The sequence below is a fragment of the Sinocyclocheilus rhinocerous genome, unplaced genomic scaffold, assembly GCF_001515625.1.
Source record: "Sinocyclocheilus rhinocerous isolate Xijiao unplaced genomic scaffold, SAMN03320098_v1.1 scaffold1294, whole genome shotgun sequence".
NCBI lineage: Eukaryota > Metazoa > Chordata > Actinopteri > Cypriniformes > Cyprinidae > Sinocyclocheilus > Sinocyclocheilus rhinocerous.
In genome coordinates this window covers 827,995-848,244 of record NW_015656157.1, presented here as the reverse complement: position 1 = coordinate 848,244, position 20,250 = coordinate 827,995, and the positions used below count along the sequence as shown (strand labels likewise).

The 20,250-nt window shown below is 37.6% G+C and overlaps 1 protein-coding gene across 1 annotated transcript in view; it reads right to left on the bottom strand.

Annotated features, from left to right (window-relative positions):
• LOC107719559 (transducin-like enhancer protein 4) overlaps positions 1 to 20,250 on the bottom strand; it is a 58,042-nt gene that overhangs the window by 5,044 nt on the left and 32,748 nt on the right. Inside the window, exons 7-13 of the mRNA XM_016527004.1 lie at positions 13,406 to 13,450; positions 8,065 to 8,127; positions 5,552 to 5,626; positions 4,668 to 4,845; positions 3,631 to 3,647; positions 1,898 to 2,032; positions 568 to 621 (exon numbers count right to left, since the gene is read on the bottom strand). Coding sequence (XP_016382490.1) covers positions 568 to 621; positions 1,898 to 2,032; positions 3,631 to 3,647; positions 4,668 to 4,845; positions 5,552 to 5,626; positions 8,065 to 8,127; positions 13,406 to 13,450 — 567 coding nt within the window. The remainder of the gene's footprint in view (positions 1 to 567; positions 622 to 1,897; positions 2,033 to 3,630; positions 3,648 to 4,667; positions 4,846 to 5,551; positions 5,627 to 8,064; positions 8,128 to 13,405; positions 13,451 to 20,250) is intronic.

Sequence of the window (20,250 nt, the reverse complement as noted above, 5' to 3'; positions counted from 1 at the left end):
GAAGACAATTTAATTTTTGCAACAATATGCTGAATGAACTGATGATTTGTGCAAAATAAGAATCAGGTCAATTTTGACGTATAAGAAAACCAAACAATGCAAAGCAAAGCAAAGCAAAACAAAACAAAACAAAAACTAAACATTTACCAGAAATCAATAAAAAAAATGTAAATTTAAAACAAAAATAAAATTTTGCTGTGACACAAAATGGGCAGTCAGTTTAACACATTCATTTAGTTTATTATATATTTAGCCTATGCACGATCTAAATTCCGTAATTAGGTATTTTCCTACCATCTGAACAATAGCAATAAACAATGCAGTATATCAAAACCCACTTTTTGTAAAATCTATTCAATCTTGTTTACCACAGTAATGTCTTTATATTTATTTGGGGGCTTTTGTCAGCAATTAGTGAAATATGCAGATAATTGCATTATTAATCAGCATATCATGTAATGAATTTAATTATAAAATTATTTACAGTTTTCAATTGATGATGATTGGCAGCACTACTGTAAGTACAGACTTTCACCAATGTTAATTTAACAGTGCATGTGAACTGACCTCATTTGAGACATCTACTACAAGATTGTCCTCGCTCTTGTCTCCGTCACTGTCCTAAAAGACAACAGGCAGGAGAAAAACCATGTTAGATGACACACACAGGCACAAAAATATATACCCCTATGGGATATTCATCAGATACATACATGTACGTCCGATATTGCAGTGTCCTTTTACTGCTCCCCCGTCCCCCTCCCTTTGTGTCTGATTTCACCAATCACACCAACACCACCTTGTCCATCGCTCTCACACGGCTCACACTCATCTCACTGTTCTCTTTCACCCATCTCTAGGAATCAGGGGGTGACAACGCACTTAGTTGCCATGGCAACAGGGCTTTAATGTGATCATGGCCTGATGTTCCTATTGCCATCACCCTATAGTGACATCATCCCCCTAATTATACCCGCCGGATGGTCACATGTAGCTCTTCCCTACATGTGTGTTTGATAAATGCTACACCTGATGCGTTGCTGAGCTTTATGAACTATGATAAACAATTATACTATAAAAAAAGAGATTATACCTATACAATAGGCATACGTTTTTATTAATATATATTTATATAAATGTAATAATAATATAATAAAATAAAATATAATGTAAGTATATATAATATAATAAGTATTTTATATTAAAGTGTTACGAGAATTATATAACATAAATGTATATATTATTAAAACAGAATTTTACTATTTAAATGATATTTTCTTTTTGATTTTATAATTATAATCACACACATTAATATTATTTAATATACATTTATTAATTATATTTATACTTACCAATATTAATATTATTTAATATACAATTATTTTTTAATTATATTTATTTATAATTAATTATACATTTATATACAGTTATCTTAATTACAATTTTGTGAAAATGTGGAAATATACCATATTAAGATATGTAAGTATTGAACATCATAACATTGCTAAATAACAAAATATAATTACTTATTACTAACATAATATACAAATAAAATTACTTCCAATAAACACAATAAAAGCTGCAATAAAATAAAATGTCTTTAATAGACATAAAATATATAACGAATAAATTTACAAAATGCAAATCACGTTCTATACTAGAATTTTGACAACAATGCAAATTGTTATATCACATAAGGTGCATGGGGACTGAGAACATTTTTTTTTAAATAAAATAACAGGAAATCAATCAAATAAAATGTAAATCAAATCAAATCAGACTCCACTGGGATAAAATAAAAAAATAACATTAGGGCTGCCAATTTAATATACACAGTTAATTGGGGGACTGGGGGACTGAGACAAGTATGATGTCATCATCATGTGACAGAACCTACGTAGTGAGACGGGAGGACGTCTTTTTCATCACACCGTCTCCGTTTGGCATCGCTGCTGGCCTGTGAGGGATACACCCCTGAGGGACCCTGACGATCCTCCGCTGCCTGACTGTCAGTTGACGACACTGATTTACTCTATAGAGACAGAAAACACAGCATAAACACACACACAGTCTCATTTCCAACAAAATGCTAAGGTTGTGCAAAGTTCACTGAATAGTTCATTGTTCTAAGGCTGTATGATGGCTTTGCGTTGGAAGTCAATAACATCAAATGTCATTGTTTCTCGAGTGTCTCTTAACCAAACATCATGATGTAAACCCTGCACCATATTTGAATTGCGCTGAAGGGATTTATAGGTAAATTTTGATATTTGGTCACTAAGAAAGGTCACTGTATGGAAAACCCAAATGAGAGTAAATGATGACAATTTTCATTTTTGGGTGATTTATTCCTTTAAAGCAGAATCCTGCACTATTTTGCAATTAAAAACAACAACAACAAACATACTAAATACTGAATTGGCCCAAAACATTTGGTCACCATCTAGTGTCAACTGTCCATTTTTAAACTTTCATCATTATTAGGAGTACAGCAAAACCAGTCTCAAATCAGTGACTTCAAACACTTCGTTTTCTGCAACGGTGCAGTTTTATGAGCCAAACAGAAAGTGCATTGGACTGAGATGAGAAAAAAAGTGCACAAAGAAGCCCAGTTCTCTCAAACAAACCAGTTTTCTCCAAAATCTCTCTCTCTCTCTCTTGTCACTCCCCCTCACTCAGACCTTTCCTTCTTGACTCCCTCATTTACTTCCTCTACAGTCAGCAACAAGAAATCATCTTAAAGAACTTGGCTGTTATGACTCTTTCTCCTCTGAGTCATTCCTATGCAAGCTCAGTCCTATGGAAGCACGTTTACACCATGGAATAAAAAAATGTAAAATGCAAATGCGAATTTTTATCTCATAAATCAGAATTACGAGAAAAAAATTCTGAGTTTATATCTCGCAATTCTGAGTTCATAGTTCATGAGGTTTTTTTTGACAGAATTGCGAGAAAAAAAATTGCAATTACCTTTTTAATATTTTTATTCTTTGGTGGTCTCCTGAAGTTATAGTTTTTTTATGACTGCCAGACGTAAAGTTAGTGATTGTTCACAAACATTCTTGCCCTCTGCAGCTTATACAAGTCATACAGGTTTTGAATGACATGAGGATGAGTAAATGAACAGAGCTTTCATAAATATCAGTTTAAATGAACGTCAAAACTTTTAAACAGACAGTACACCCAAAATTAAATTGCTTATTTTTTCCTTGAAACAATAAAGGATTTTCACTATATTTCAAATCTCCTAAAGACATATTATAGCTTTTAAATCATTATTCTCTGAATATGTGACCTTTCGCAGCTGATTCAAGTCAAGATTTTGAACGACATGATGGTAAGCAGACAAGCTAGCAAGATTCATTTTTGTGTGAACTGTTCCTTTAAGACTATGATGCAACCAAATGACAGAGAATTATGGTTTGTTATATTAAAAGTACAGAATGAACACTTTTCCTCAGCGCTAATGGCAGAGGGTGGGAACAGTGCTGTTTAGAGAGTCCTGAAAGGTCAGTCAGATTTCATAATCCGTACATCTCTTTTAAGGACTCTGTTTTTGGAGTCGTTTATCAAAGTCAGTGGGGTGGAGGCACATATATACACATACAAACACACAAGTTTGATACTCACCCTGCTGGGCGCACCCTCTGGGAGCGGAGGACAGAGAGAGAGAAAGAGAAGGAGGGGTTGGGGATTGACGTCAGTCTAGATAATAATAAGAACAATTCCATAGCAAGCCAAGGTCATGCTGAAAAATCCAGTCAGGGTGCAATAAAAATACATCCATTGTATTGAGCTCCCCGAGCAAATCGCCCCTCTGGCCTTCAGTCTATCAGAGTTTCAAGGCTTCTCAGAAGTCTATCTAATCTGCCGGACCAACTCAACACACCCTCGTTCTCTCTATGTTTCACTTTGTGTTTTTCTAGGCCAACTTTTGCACCATCGCTCTCTTATCATGCTCCCTTTAATGCTTGTCAAATCCTATTTTCAAGGTGCACAATAAGTGCACAATAAACTTTCTTAACAAACTTTACCAGTTGCATGCATTTTGTGCCTTGTTGAAGTCTTTATCAAAGGAATAGTTCACTCAAAAATGAAAATGTTCTTAAAATTCACTCACCCTCAGGCCATTCAAGATGTAGATGAGTTTGTTTCTTCATCAGAATTAGAGAAATTTAGCATCACATCATTTGCTCACCAATGGATCCTCTGCAGTGAATGGGTGCCGTCAGAATGAGAGTCCAAACAGCTGATAAAAACATCACATACTGTAATCCACAAGTAATCCACGCCACTCCAGTCCATCAATTAACGTGTGAAGTGAAAAACAGCATGTTTGTAATAAACAAATTCAGGGTGGATTATTGTGATGTTTTTATCAGCTGTTTGGACTCTCATTCTGACGGCACCCATTCACTGCAGAGGATCCATTGGTGATCAAGTGATGTAATGCTGAATTTCTCCAAATCTGATGAAGAAATAAACTCATTTGCATTGCCCGAGTAAATTATGAGCAAATTTTCATTTTTGGGTTACCTATTCCTTTAAAGAGGAAATATATATTTAATTTATTATTATTTAATTATACAATTAAATCATTTAATAGCCCCATGCATCTGTGATATAAAAAATGTACATAGAGTAAGACAGGTCAGATAGACACTCACCTCGCAGGTGCTCAGGGTCTAGGTGGTTGCGTTCGTCCTTGTTGGCCAGGTGGGCGGAGACTCCCAGAGCCCCGGTGAGGGCCAGCAGCCCTGACGTGCCGCCCAGAGACAGACCTGAAGGGTGAGGAGTAAGAGGAATACCTGGAGTGTGGTGAGACAGGTGCTGAAGCTGCTGCTGCTGAGAGACAGACAGACAGACAAAGAGACAAAGATAAAGACAACAGGCAGAGACATGCACATGGAGATAGATGGATGGATGGACAGATAGATATGTCCCAACCCAATTTCCTGTTTTGATAGAATTATGAGAATATTTCAGGTCTATAAATATAGAATGTAACTATATAGAAAGTAACTAAGTAACTAATTGTAACTTCATAGTTCATAAACTCAGCAGTCCAAAAGCTCTCCAGTCAGCCTACAGCAGCAGTGGTGTCAGTCTCTGTCAGTCTCTGTCAGTCTCTGTCTGCTGTTGTCCTGTGTGGGCTGTATCACCGTATCACTGGGGTTTAAGTGCAGTAATATGATCAGAGCTCAGAGAGACAGTGGACTGAAGAGAGAGTGTGTCACTCCATAACAGCCAGCAACAAAACAAGCTGTAATTTAGCACAGAGAAGAGAGACCTCTCTTTATCAGCTTTCTGATATCTCTTTTCTTTTTTCTCCCCTCCACCATGTCATATATTTCTTTCTCTATCTATCAATCTCTCTATCAATCTCTCTATCTATCTATCTATCCATCCATCCATCCATCCATCCATCCATCAAACTCCATCAAACTTTTAATCTATCCATCAATCTGTCTGTATGTATGTCTATGTCTACCCATCCATCTATCTATTTTTCTATCCGACATATCAGTATGAGAGGTCAGAGTTCACTCACCCCTATGATGGCGTTGAGCTCTGCCATGGTGACCTGTTTGGCACGTTCCACCGCCTGAACAACCTGCTGTTGATGCTGATACACACAAAGATACATGGTAAGACAGAGATGCAGTATACACACTTGTAGACAAAAACCCAAGCACACTCAAATAAAATGTGAATTAAAGTCTCACAAAAATTGTATTTATCCTCCATCTCTCTCACACTCTCTCGCTCCATCCCTGTCCATCACACACACACACACACACACACACAGTCAGTATTGACAGACATATCACTCTGTCCTTCCCCGTCAGCAGACACTAACTCAAGCTAATGCTAAAGGTGACCTCCTAATCAATACAGTTCCGCCTGATCTTTTATTGCTCATCTGCCCAAATAAATCCTCCTCATTTAAAATGAGGATCCATTCCAGACGTTTTATTGGACCACAGCTATCCTCAAATGAAAGGGAGCTCTATCAGTATACATTATATAAAAGGTTATATTTACAAACAGACTGTATGAAAATAATGAACGGTAAAAGGATGTTATTTACAGACGTCTTACATAAACCACAATAAAAGTTTTACTTTTATTTAGTCAGAATAACAGAACTGTGGCTGATTAATGGGTGAATCTCAAGAAGAAAAATTGACAAATGCCTTTTTTTTGCTTAATTAAAATTTAAATGAACAATATTTAATCAGATTATTATAGCATTATGCACAACAACAATAATAATAATTAATTATAAATTAACATATAATATACTTTAATATTATATAATAAAATAGCACGTCATATAAATATATATCAATATAAACTATATAATAAAATTATATATATGAAATATATAATGTTCTTGCAAAAAATTTTGAGAAATTATGTTAATCCTTTCTCATTTTCCATTTCGGTTTTGAACTCTAAAGGTGAGTTGCATTAATTCATAGTTTGCATTCATGCAGAGCCCACTGTAGACTCCAGAGGACTGCAGCTCCAAAGCTTTGAAGATAGCAATGGATCTATGGCTGCTCCTCGACAAGGGAACTGGAGCTTTGAATATGCTGGGACACAGAACAAACCATTCCAGTCTTTTTGCCATCCATACTAACACAACAACAACAACAAAAACAACTAGAAAAGCAACAGCCGAATCTCAAGAGTTTCTAATGAAGTTCTCCTTCTACCTTTCATGCAAATTTATAGAAACTAGCAACATGTAGAGAACGAGAACTTTAGAGGGATAGTTCACTCAAAAATGAAAATTCTGTCATCATTTATGCATCCTCCACTTGTTACAAACCTGTTTGTGTTTCTTTCTTCTGTTGAACACAAAAGAAGATATTTTGAAGAATGTTGGTAACCAAGCCATTGACGGTAGCCACTGACTTCCATATTTTTTCCACACCATAAAAGTCAATGGCTCCCTTCATCTGTTTGGTTACCAACATTTTTCAAAATATCCTCTTTTGTGCTCAACAGAAGAAAGAAACTCAGGTTTGGAAAAAGTGGAGAATGCATAAATGATTGTCCTTTTAATTTGTTTATTTTCACCAAGAACTCCTCAATTTGTATGTGAATCACTAGAATTGGATGTTCTGACTCATTTGAAAGGTGAGTCATTGTTGGACTTCTGGCTCAACCAATGGTGTGACTTTGGAGCCTGCTGTAACAGGATCGGTTGTTTGGACTCATTTGAAAGGTAAAGTGAGTCAATGTTGGACTTCTGGTTCAACCAATGGTGTGAGATTGGAGTCTGCTTGTAACACTAGTAGCAGAGCTGCTAATAAAGGAAACAGCGATGCTGGACTCAAGCTGAATTTGCAACCTGAGCTCATCAAGTCATCGCAGACAACTTTCGGTAACTGAACGCGGCAGGAGTTTGCGGCTTCGTTAAAAAACGCAGGATATCAGCAATCCTTGTTTAGTCAGAGATGTGAGACGGGGTCGTTAAAATCTAGAAGCTGTCTGCCATACTGAGGGTGGATCAGTTTGACGGGGAGGGGGGAGAGAATGTGTGTGTGTGTGTGTGTGTGTACGCCTGTGGGAGAAGACCCCAGAACCCTGATGAGCTGTCAATCACTGTCAGCGTACCTCCTGAGAGAGGAAAGGGATGATTTGAGCACAGATAGCACTGAGTCGCTTCACGATCTCCGCCTGCAAGAGAACACACACGTACACACGCTCGATTAGAAGAGAAAACAGTGACAGTGATAAACCTGTACAACTGCACTGGGCTCTCAATTCCCAAGAACACAAATGGCTTCAGCTTAGATTATATTCATGTCAATGTCTAAGCAACAAAAGATACACAAGACAGAGAAAGTGAATGACAGATAATAATGAAATGAGGGCCATTTAGCACAGCTGGGATGGAGGTTTTAGGTTCATTGTAATTTTGTGCACATGAATGATAAAAAAAAGACTGAGGGTGAATCAGTCTGACAGGGAGGGGAACGAGAACGTGTCTGTGCGCCTGTGGGAGAAGACCCCAGAACCCTGATGAGCTGTCAATCACTGTCATCATACCTCCTGAGAGAGGAAAGGGATGATTTGAGCACAGATAGCACTGAGTCGCTTCACGATCTCCGCCTGCAAGAGAACACACACGTACACACGCTCGATTAGAAGAGAAAACAGTGACAGTGATAAACCTGTACAACTGCACTGGGCTCTCAATTCCCAAGCACATTTTTAGCAACATCATATGACCCCTTTAAAAAAACACACTCATAAAACCCTAGTAGCCACCAAGAACACTCTAGCAATCACCTAGCAACCATACATAAATGCCCTAGCAACCACCAAGAACTATGCATGTAGCAACACCCTATCAATTAGCGACAAAGCAACACGCTACTATCTAACAATACAACCTAGCAATGTGTTAAAAACCACTCATGACATCCTAGCAACCATAGCAGTCCCCTAGCAACCACCAAGAACTATGTAGTAACACCCTATCAACTGCATAGCAATGCGACCAGCAACAATCAAACAGAACACCTTAGCAACCACCAAGAACACTCTAGCAATCATCTAGCAACCATATAGAAATGCCCTAGCAACCACCCAGAACACCCTAGCAACCCCCTAGCAACCACCAAGAACTATGTAGTAACACCCTATCAACTGCATAGCAATGCGACCAGCAACAATCAAACAGAACACCTTAGCAACCACCAAGAACACTCTAGCAATCATCTAGCAACCATATAGAAATGCCCTAGCAACCACCCAGAACACCCTAGCAACCCCCTAGCAACCACCAAGAACTATGTAGTAACACCCTATCAACTGCATAGCAATGCGACCAGCAACAATCAAACAGAACACCTTAGCAACCACCAAGAACACTCTAGCAATCATCTAGCAACCATATAGAAATGCCCTAGCAACCACCCAGAACACCCTAGCAACCACCAAGAACTACGTAGCAACACCCTATCAACTACATAGCAACGTGCTACTATTAAACAGAAAACCTTAGCAATGCAAAAAACACTATAGCAATCACCTAGCAACACCCTATCAAAGCATAGCAACATGCTATTAACCAAACAGAACATCCTAGCAATGGGCTTAAAACAACTCAAGATGTCAGAGAAACCACCCAGAACACCATAAGCAACTGCAAAGCAATACCCTATCAACCATCCAGCAACACCCCTGCAATATGCTCATAACATCACCCAAAAAAAACCTAGCACCCAAAAACCCTAACAATGAACTAAAATCACTCATAACGCCCTAACAACCACCCAGAAAACCCTAGCAACCCCTTAACAACCATACAAAATACCCTAGCAATGCACTTACAGCACCTCATGACATTCTGGTAACCACCCAGAACACTCTAGCGACACCCAGCAACCACATAGAAATGCCCCAGCAACGCCCTAGCAATCACCCAGGACATCCTAGCAACCACTTAGAACACCTTAGCAACCACATAGAATTGAAGCAGTGAGTTTTACATAGGCAAGGTTTTCAGAAAATAGGTCTAGTTTGTGTGTGTGTGTGTTGAGTTCGATTCATTCAGCCATTTTCCTGCTCTCTCTCTCTCTGAGAGAGAGAGCTCTTCAGGGCTGAATAGCTTGAATAGTCTCAATCTCCTTGCAACAGAGCACACAAACACACACGTTTAATTATAGTCTCACTAAGAAAAACAACAGACAGGCAGACAAGTGTTTCACACACGCTGCAACACATGAACAGTTAATTACTTTCACTCGCATACACACACACGCGCGCGCACACGTTCCTTTCAAGACGTTCCTCACGGTGCCCAGTCACCATCCACCTTCATACTCCAGCAGCCATTATCCTCTTTTTACTGTTTTTTCATTCTTTTCTTCCTGTCCTGTGGTAAGGCTCTGTGATTCTCTCAAACACACACACACGCACACACACACTCTAATGGAGGAGTATTTGCGGTGATGGAGGCACAGAAACATAGCAGACCTCTAAGTGCACTCTAATACCTACATGAGGAGCAAAGCAAACCTGTGTTTTAGAGCTCGGTGTTTGTAGCGGAGCTACTTTAAACTGCACACCACCACACAATATATTAAACAAAATTAATAACGATGTAAAAAAGGAACATACCTGACTTAATGTGACAGATGAGGAGAAGAGAAAATGAGGCCTTTATTGAATACCTCTGTGCCTGTGACCACAATCAGTGATTAGAACGTCATTGCTTAATATTTGCCTTTAAATTTCTGAAGAGAGAGAGAGAGTGAGAAAGAGACAGAGAGAGAGAAAGAGGCTCCATTAGACATAAAGAGGGCAGGCTGATAAGACCAAACCTGCATCTGGGGGCATCACTTTAAAGGCGCGTGTGTGTGTGCGTATTCGTGTGGCTTTATATTTCCACTTTTTTATGGTTCTGCTGTTTTTCTTTTTGTCCACTATCCCACCTTTCTCTCTTTCACACACACCTCACTGCATTGACTGTAATCATAATGCCAGAGCCATTAGAGGGGCTGTTTCACAGAATTGCTGAAAACACACACACACACACACACACACACACGGACGGACGGACGGACAGACAGACAGATAGACAGACAGACAGATAGACAGACAGACAGACAGATAGATAGATAGATTTATAGAGAGATTTATAGAGAGATAGATGGATGGATAGAACAATAGAACGATAGATAGATAGATAGATAGATAGAACGATAGATAGATAGATAGATAGATAGATATAGATTTATAGAGAGATAGATAGAACAACAGCAAGCCAGACATATAGATAAAGCAGACAGACAGACAGACAGACTGACAGACAGATAGACAGACAGACAGACAGATAGATAGATTTATTTATAGAGAGATTTATAGAGAGATAGATGGATGGATAGAACAATAGAACGATAGATAGATAGATAGATAGATAGATAGAACGATAGATAGATAGATAGATAGATAGATATAGATTTATAGAGAGATAGATGGATAGATAGAACAACAGCAAGCCAGACATATAGATAAAGCAAACAGACAGACAGACAGACAGATAGATAGATAGATAGATAGATATAAAAAATTAATATCACAATATAATTAATATGACAATGATTCAACACTATTGTTAATATCTCATATCTCAAGCATGTATTCAGGGATTCAGTGAACACATCTATTTAGATGCGGTGAATTATGATTGAGATGCCAATCATGTGCAAACATCATCAGAGCATTGCTGAAAATCATGTAGCAATTTCACACAGCATAGAATTCAGCGGCTAACACACACACACACACATACACACACTGACCCATCTAGATCTCTGTCTAGCCACCCCTCATAGTTTGTCTTAATCCAGTGCTTTAAATGAACTGGGACAGGAGTGAGACCTAGAGAGACAGACAGGAAAAACCTAAAAGCACTACAATCAAAGCAGGATTACAGGAGGGGTGGAGACAGAGACATGTGTGAATCCTATTAGGAGGCAAATCAGTTTGTTGAATATGAAAGCATTAGTACCAAAGCCCCGCCCACTGACATACAACCGCACACCTAAACGGCACATAAAAACAAAAAATTGTGGGTGCTTGCTTCACATGTCAATAAGACATGCTCTAAGTGGGCGGTTCTTAACCAAACTTTATGCCGATACTAGGTTTCTCTCTCTTCCAGTGTCTTTTTTTCTCTTTCTGTCTTCCTCCATCGCTCTCCATTCATGTGTTCTAGCTCACACAGAGAGCGTGTATGATTACCCCCTTCTTCACACGCCACTGATGCTGGGAAAGACTGATTTATAAGGAAATCAGTTAGAGGAAAGGAAAGACAGACACACTCAAGCACTGCCTATTTTATTCAGTATCCGATTCTCAAGAGGAATTATGCAAATCAGGTATCACATTCAACAGGAGGTACTAACACTAAACCACCCAAAGTTTGTTCCTTGATCGCATGATGCATATTGTCTACAAAAATGGGTAAAATCTCCTGTTATAATATTATATTATATAATATAATATAATAATACATTTTTATTTAAAAATATTTTTACAATTTTTATTATAATTATTATTTTTTAATGTAAACAAAGCCCACTTCATGCTTTTAAGAGGTCTCCAAAAAGCATGTGTGTGTGTGTGTGTGTGTGTGTGTGTGTGTATATGATGTTATGAATATGTGTGTGTGATTATGGAGAATCATGGAGTATTATGACCCTCCCTAAAACTCCATTAAAACCATTTCATTGCCCAACACACATGGGGGAATTCACTGAGAATGAATTGCACCTACTGATAGCGTTGTTTATTTGCACTTGCATGTGGTTTCAGTATCCGATTCTTAAAAGGAATTATGCAAATCAGGTATCACATTGAACACAATGTGCATGGTCTAGTTCCTTATTTTAGAAGTCAGAGTGCTTGGTTGTGGAGGATGATCCATTCAATTATTTCTAGGGAAAATTCTTCTTTATTAAAAAAAAAAGTACATTATTATTAATATTAAAATATTTGTATAATAATAAATACAGCGCAAAATGTAATTATACTTAATTTATGTAACAAAAAAAAATGCATGGAATCTGATGTATATAAACCAGATTCAAACCACATCCATATATATTACGATTGCCAATGGTCAGATCACAAGAAATCGGATGTTTATAAAACAGATCCAACCCGTCCTTCGGATGAGACGTTAAACCGAGGTTATTAAAAAAAAAAAGTACATTATTATTAATATTAAAATATTTGTATAATAATAAATACAGCGCAAAATGTAATTATACTTAATTTATGTAACAAAAAAAAATGCATGGAATCTGATGTATATAAACCAGATTCAAACCACATCCATATATATTACGATTGCCAATGGTCAGATCACAAGAAATCGGATGTTTATAAAACAGATCCAACCCACATCCATACGTGTTTAAATGGTCAGACCACATAAAATCTGACATTTATAAACCAGATCCAAAATGCATCAATATGTGTTACAAGTGCGAACGGTCAGATTATATGAAATCAGACGTGTACAAACCGAATCCAAACCACATCAATGTGTGTTGCAAGTGTGAATGGTCAGATTACATTAAATCAGGCGTGTACAAACCGAATCCAAACTACATCCATATGTGTTACAAGTGTGAACAGTCAGATCACATGAAATTAGACTTTTATAAACTGGACCCAAACTCCATCCGTATCTGTCACAAATGTGAACAGTCAGACCACATGCACAATATTGTGCATAGCTGCAAGTTTATAAACAGCCAGTCCTGATAATCTGATCTGTGTGCAATGTGAACAGAAAATAAGATGCCGTTTTGGAGTGCTAAAATACCACAAGCAAAACGTTTAGTGAATTCACCCAACAGGTTTGTCTTACCTGTTTGTGCATCTCAATGTTGAGCCCATAGGACATCTCGTAGTACTGTGGGAACACAAACGTGAGAGTAGCAATCAGCACCGTGATGAATTAAACAGCAGTGAATCATCATCAATCAAATTAAAACCTCAGCGGTCTGACAGACACTAACGACTTGCTTAAACTACAGGAAGACGGAGAGAGTTTGAACGCGTCCGCGTGTGTTTCTGCGCATCTGTTTTAGCAGGCAATGCCAAAGATGAAGATGAAACCTGACACAACTGCTCGCTTATTCTGTGTCTTTCTCAGTCTGTCTGTCTCGCTCACACACTCGGTAACTGCTCTGTGTGTAGCTCGATTTTCAAAAATCCTTTTTCCTCTTCTCTCCCCTTATCTCTGTCTTTACCGATCAGCTCCCTCGTTACCGACCTTCCTTTTTAATCCTCCTCTTCCCTGCCCTTCTCTATTATTCCGTAAACTCCATTTCCCATCCGTGATGTGTGCCTGACCTCCTCTCTTCTATCAAACCTTCTCTGTGGTTTAATCTCAGGATTAAAGTCTCATCATTTCTAATGACAGTGACTGGAAACCCAAAAGTGTCGATATGAGGTTAACGAGCGGTGAAATATTCCAAAGTTTGGGCACACCTACCTACTCATTCTTTATTAGTGCTTGCGAAGCAAATTATCTATATTCATATTCTTAATCTTGGGGCACACTACATGTTCTGCACCTTCCACATTCTGCACACTTCCCATCCGAAACCCCCTATCCTCCCATTCCCCCACCTAAAAATATGAATGCCCGATGTAGGTGCCCTGCTGCCAGCTCTGCATGTAGGCCTATGCTGGACACTTGTTGGCTGATTTTCCCTTGCTATCCGACCCAAAACAAAATCCATTAAAAATATCAATAAGGTTAAGATTTTTGTTTTGTGCATTTATGCATATTCATGCATAGGCACAATTTGTCTACAAAACTCATTTCAAGCCACGTATAAAAACCTTCTAACCAAAAGGATTTTAAGATCATGAGAACTATAAATCCAGTCAAGCGTGTCCAAACTTTTGACTGGCAGTTTAAATGCGAGTCTATAAAATGAAGCATTTTAGACATGTGTTGCGCTGTATTCAAATTTATTGCATTTCCAGTATTGATCGCTCCGGTGGGTGATGAATTTTAGATAAAGTGTGACATAACAGCAGAACTATTTCCCCATCTATCTGGTCTGCTGGCACACACACACACACACAAATATAAATCACGTTCGCTGGTTCTGCATGCTGATAGTGCAGCAGGGCCGCTGGAAGCGGTTCCGTTTTAAAAAGCTTTGCGGCAGCCCAGAAGGCTATTCAGCAGCACTCGTATTACCTCACTTAAGGCCAAAAAAGGCCTCTGCATCATTTCAGACCAACATTAGTTCTCAGCATGTTTTGATGTAGAATCAATCCAGGGAGAAAATGCTGAGCGAAAATTCTAATTCACACAAAAATAGGCGATATATCAGCCAATTAATCGACCTGGCCGACATATCGGTACCAACTGAAATGCTTCCATTAGCCAGCCTTAACACGAAAACAAAACCACACTGGTTTGGGGAAACAGTGTCCAAATATTTGGTAACCACCCTAGAAACCATATAACAACACCCTGGCAACCGCCCAGAACACTCTAGAATCAAGGCACTGAGTTTTGAACAGGCAAACATGACTCAAATTGAGCTGTACTTAATGTGGCAACAGGAGAGTTTCTATCAGTTTAACTGACAAGTGATCTATTACCTCAACCTACACACAGTCCTGTAAATAAGATGTTTAATTAGGCTGAAATAGTTTAAGCAGTCAGCATGTTGTGTCTACGGTCTCTCCCTAAAGAAAGTGTTGAATGACAGAGTGCCAGACAGGCAATCTAAGGACAGGACACCTGCAGCTCATTTTCTCTTCAAAGCACTTTAGTCCTTTAGTTTTGCTTTACTAAATATCTTTTGGTTTCTTCAGCTACATTTTATAAAGATAAAATTACAGGACTCCATTAAGGACAGACCAATGGCCTGGGACCAGTGTGAGAGAATTTGGGACCCTACAGGTAATTTGTTGTGCTCATGGGGACACGGGCTGTCATATTGCTCTCTTCCTGTACAAGGCAAAATGCTCATTGCAAATAAATAAATAAATAAAATAATAATAATAATACTAAAATAAATAAATAAAAAATATATCTAGATGGATAACAACTGGAGAAATTAGTATGAAAAAAACTGTCAAAATTGGACATGGGTTGAATACGATAAAAACACTGTATGCCACCATTTAAAAAAATAGCTAAACTGTATGAAATTATAGCTGAATTTATAAACATTATGATTTTATTTTTTTACAACATGTGTCAGGAGCAAATGTAATTAGCTCTTCAATTTATTGTTTTTTTCACAAAAAATTAAGATTATAAAATAAAATTATTTTGAAGTTTTAAATGTGCAATATTAGTTGGAAATATAACCAATTTAATTTAAATAATTTAAAATTAAATTAAATAAAAAAAAATGTGTGTGTTGTTGTTTGCATAGCATGCTTGTGCTATTTAAAGCTCATATCTTAAAGTGGGTGAGTTTGACGTGTTGTTTTTGTGTGATTGTGTTGTTATTCTGGATATCAATGGATAGTGGTGCGCTTTTGGCTCGTAATGTTCTTACGTTCCCTCGCCGGCTCATTGTTATATAAGCTCTCTCATGTTATGTGCATTCTCATTCTACACCGCGAGTGTGTGTGTGTGTGTGTGTATGTGTGTAATCCCCTTAGAGTGTCAGTGTGTGTGTGTGTGTGTTTTGTCTGGAGCAGATTGTGCGCGACATGTGGCGGATGTAGCGGGGCTCAATGCGGCGGAGGTTCAACAAAGCCTCTCCTCCTGCCTCAGCCGCGGTGTGTGAGTGTGTATTAGTCCTCACTGGTCTAAAGAGGGGCAATATGTACTGGGTGTCCCCTGGTTCAACCCGGCAGCTGTTTGCCATCCGTCGCTTGTACTCATATCCTGCTGTGTCGCTGGTCACTCGGCTCTTGCTGAAATCTCTAGATGTGCGTGCGTGTGTGTGTGTGTGTGTGTGTGTCTGTCCGTCCATTTCACTGTACTGGATGCAGCTGTGATCTTCTAAGCTCAGACACATCCTGATCTAGTATTACTAGACAGGCAACACTGATGAGGTATACTTTCCATTGGGCTTGTCTCTCAGGCTCATCGCATCTGCCACGAACCCATTTACACCAAACAGGCCAAATTGAATTGACCGATATAAAAATAGCTGTCCTCTGTACTGTCAAAAGAGCTCCAAAAAAGGAAATACTAAATAGATTTGCATCTCCAGTAAGAAATACCAGAGTTTGCCAGGGTAAAAAAGGATTTTAGGCTTTAGGCTTTCAGCATGCAAGACCAATCAAATTTCAGTATGCAAATATCAACATCATAGCTGTCAGTTAGATTTTATAGATGTTGGAAGTTTCGTAATTACGAGATTCCGACTTGTAAAAATGAGTTTAGTTTCTTGTAGAACTAGCATTTACAACTTATAAACTCAGAAGCTTCGACTTGTACCCATTGATATGTATTCACAGACTCGAACACTCCAGACACGGCAATGCATCCACCATCTTGGAACGGTCAATGTGTCGTCACTCACAGTAAAAATCAGTGAGTTTCCCAAGATGCCAAAAAAATTGCAGCCTCTTGTTGTAAAACGCTGATTTAAAATCCGGAAGAAATGGGATACATTTTTACAGGTTTCCTGAGAAAAAACCATACTATTCTCAAAGAACAAAAAACAAACTCAACTAGCACTGTCAAAATACCAAATTTTCACTGCACAATTACTGTGGCCAAAGTATTTTTTTCCATTTTAGGATGGGTGGCAACAGCTAGTTCTCAGAACGTGTTTTTGCATTTAAAAATGTGAAACTTAGGACAGTGGAATGGAAAAAAAACAGGTTTCAAACGGTGTTTTTTTTTAAAACTTATTTTAAATGGAGGGGCTTGCTTTTTATTTAAATCTAGCGTGTTTGCATAGAAAAACAATCGAAAAGCTGTGTAGTGGAATGTAAAAATGCAATAGTGCCACCTACTGTGTTGGAGTGTCAACAAGATAGTTACTGGCGCCGGATTATTTACAATGTTTATCTTAAGTGCAGTATCAACAAAATTATCTCATCTACTTAATGCACATTCAATTTATAGCTCTATACTCTCACAGCATGTCAACAATTGTCTCACAAAGAGTTACAAGAAACATCTGAGCAGATGCGGAGTACAAAAAATGAGAACAGCAAAGGTTTCGTGAGCTATAACAGAACAACTCTGAGCAATAAAATGTTCCTTGTTGTTTTGACCAACATATCATGATGGATAAATTAGGTGAAGGTCTGTAAACAGAAACTCGCGGCTTTGAAATCAAGCTTGTGTAGATGTTTTGTTCAAGAATGTTTTGGACCTTTACGAAAGTTAAAAGTGAAACGTAAATAAAAGATGTTTTGAAACCTTTTTTTGTAAATTGTTTTAAAAATAATTTTTGCAATTAGCTTTGGTGCTGTTAATGTAGCAGAAAGTGTGTACCGTAGCAGAAAGTAAATTACAGAAAGTAAATTAAAGACGGTTTTTTGAAAAAAGCTTTTTTGAAATGTTTTTTTTAATTATTATTATTTATTTATTTATTATTTAACATTTTTTACAATTAGCTTTGGTGCTGCTAATGGAGCAGAAATTGTGTAGCCTACCATAGCTTAAAATGAGAGTTAAATGTTATACTGAAAGATATTTCGGGGGGGGAAAAAAAAAAATTATTTTTGGAGCCATGGTGAGCCAACTTTTGTTTTTTTTTCGTCAGAGAATGACTTTGAGCAACCTGCCAGTGATGTGCCTGGTTGTGTTTGTTGAAAATTGTTTTGAAAATGATTTTAGCAGTTAGCTTGGCTGCCTCTAGTGGAGCAGAAATTGTGTACCGTAGTTTTAAATGCGAGTTAAACGTGAAAGTAAATGAATGTATTTCAGCGCTACTGCTTGCTTTATAATTAGCTTTGTTTGGTTTGGAAATATGAGTTAGGTTTCCATCACAGGGCAGCAACAAGTTTCTCTTAAAACAGGAGCAATCCATTAGTGCTTTCTTCTTTTTTTGGATTAAAATTCTCTGCACTCTTATCTTTTCTCTCTCTTTTTCTCTCACACACACTCAAACGTTTAGCTTACTAAGGAATAATCGTTTTCAAATGTGTCTTATCCTTTCTGCCTTCCTGGTTTTCCCCTTCTCCTCCTTCTCCTTGTGTTTTTCTTTCTCTGCCCTCCTCTTTTCGTCGTCTTACTGTCTCCCGCTGCATCTTTATGCCATCTCTCTCACTCTGTCAGTTCTTCTCCTCTTCATCTGCTCTATCGGCCTTTATCTTCCCCTCCTCTTTCTTCTCTTTTACTGCTGCGTTTCAATCACCACTCTCTCTCTCTCTCTCTCATTCACTCACTCTCCTCGTTCGTCTTTGCTGCTGATCTCTCCTCATGTTCTCTCTCTGGCGCGAGGGCAATCTGTGACAGTAATGTTCGGAGGCGAGCAGAGAGCGGGGCGGGGGTGTTACTGCAAAAGCAGCGCATTAGCCCCGTCGTTAGCTCCATCTTTCCATCCTCGGCTGCCCCAGGCTCTGGATTACACACAACGGTCACTGAGTGACCATGTAGATGGGCGCTCATTAAAGGCTAGATCATGATGGCGCATCAGGACACAAATGTCCACACACACACACACACACACACACACACACACACACAAATACTGCAACCCACAATCTGGATTTAGAATTTAATAGTTAATGAGAATGATTTACTTAAGCGTATTTGAACCTCTGTCTTCCAAATGAGCATCATAGTTTAGTATATTACGACAAATATACTAAACTATGACGCCAGATTTAGATTTATGAGCTACATGTTTAATCAGGACCAAGGCACCAAACTGAACAAGTTGTAAAATTATTAATTAATTAATTTATTTATTTGAGCCTTAGCTTTATTGTTTATTCTACTATAATTAATTGATTAATTGATATTATTAATAAATATTATTATTACTATTTATTTATTAAAATTGACTTTACATAAATATTAATTAAAAATAAATACAAATAGCTATAAATAATTAAATAAAAACAAATAAATAAATGCTTTTTTTTTTTTTTTTGCTTTATTGGGTGTTGACTGGAATGAATTTTTTTAGCCATAGTCTTGTTGATCATATTATTTATATTATTATTTAATATGTATTTCTATTATTGATAAATATTATTATTAGTAGTAGTATAAATTAAATTAAAATGAATTAAAAATGAATATATAAAACATATACAAACAAATACATTTATGTTTGCTTTATTGGACTGATCATTTTTAAGGAGGGAGCGATGAAATGGGATCAGGGTGTGTCGCAAGCCAGATTCAAACCTGAATCTTCCATATGGACACTACTGTTCATGTTAGGTTTAACAATTTTTTTTTTTTTTGTTGTTGTTTAAATGTCACCTGTACAAGTTTCTATGATATTCACCAGTTAGAGATTTTACAAGTGTTTTGACCTTATAAAGATTAGGCAGATTGATTCCACTGAATATGTGACCCTGGAGCACAAAACCAGTCTTAATTCGCTTGGGTATATTTTTAGAAATAGCCAAAAAAACATTGTATGGGTCAAAATTATAGATTATAGGATATTAAGTAAAGATCATGTTCCATGAAGATATTTTGTAAATTTCCTAATGTAAATATATCAAAACTTAATTTTTGATTAGTAATATGCATTGCTAAGAACTTAATTTGGACAACTTTAAAGGCGATTTTCTCAGTATTTT